Source organism: Sinocyclocheilus rhinocerous, unplaced genomic scaffold, assembly GCF_001515625.1.
Source record: "Sinocyclocheilus rhinocerous isolate Xijiao unplaced genomic scaffold, SAMN03320098_v1.1 C35277026, whole genome shotgun sequence".
NCBI lineage: Eukaryota > Metazoa > Chordata > Actinopteri > Cypriniformes > Cyprinidae > Sinocyclocheilus > Sinocyclocheilus rhinocerous.
In genome coordinates this window covers 1-427 of record NW_015745609.1, presented here as the reverse complement: position 1 = coordinate 427, position 427 = coordinate 1, and the positions used below count along the sequence as shown (strand labels likewise).

The following is a 427-nucleotide window of genomic DNA, read 5'->3' as shown; positions in this document are numbered from 1 at the left end:
CACAACGGCCATGCGCTCCTGATGCAGGACACTAAGCGTCGTCTGCTGGAGCGGGGCTACAAAAAGCCTGTGCTGCTGCTGCACCCTCTGGGTGGCTGGACCAAAGAGGATGATGTACCGCTGGACTGGCGCATGAAGCAGCATGCTGCTGTGCTGGACGAAGAAGTGCTGGATCCAGAGAACACCATTGTGGCCATTTTCCCCTCACCCATGATGTATGCTGGGCCTACAGAGGTCAGACTTTTGTTGAACATGTTACTCTGGAGGAAAAAAAAGAGGCACTTTAATAAACAGAATGAACTTAGTTTCTGCAGCCATTTTAGACCTTTTTTAGTACAAATAATTGAGTCAAACCAATTGTAAATTGGACAAAAAAATTATTTCCTTATAGGTACAGTGGCATTGTCGGGCCAGGATGATCGCAGGG

The 427-nt window shown here is 47.8% G+C and overlaps 1 protein-coding gene across 1 annotated transcript; it reads left to right on the top strand.

Moving 5' to 3' along the window:
- Positions 1-8: 8 nt before the first annotated feature.
- LOC107734788 (bifunctional 3'-phosphoadenosine 5'-phosphosulfate synthase 2-like) lies at positions 9-421 on the top strand (the record flags this gene model as incomplete). The annotated part of the gene is made up of 2 exons (XM_016546711.1): positions 9-234; positions 392-421. Coding segments are annotated over exons 1-2 (243 nt in total), but the record flags the coding sequence as incomplete, so codon positions are not given.
- Positions 422-427: the final 6 nt, after the last annotated feature.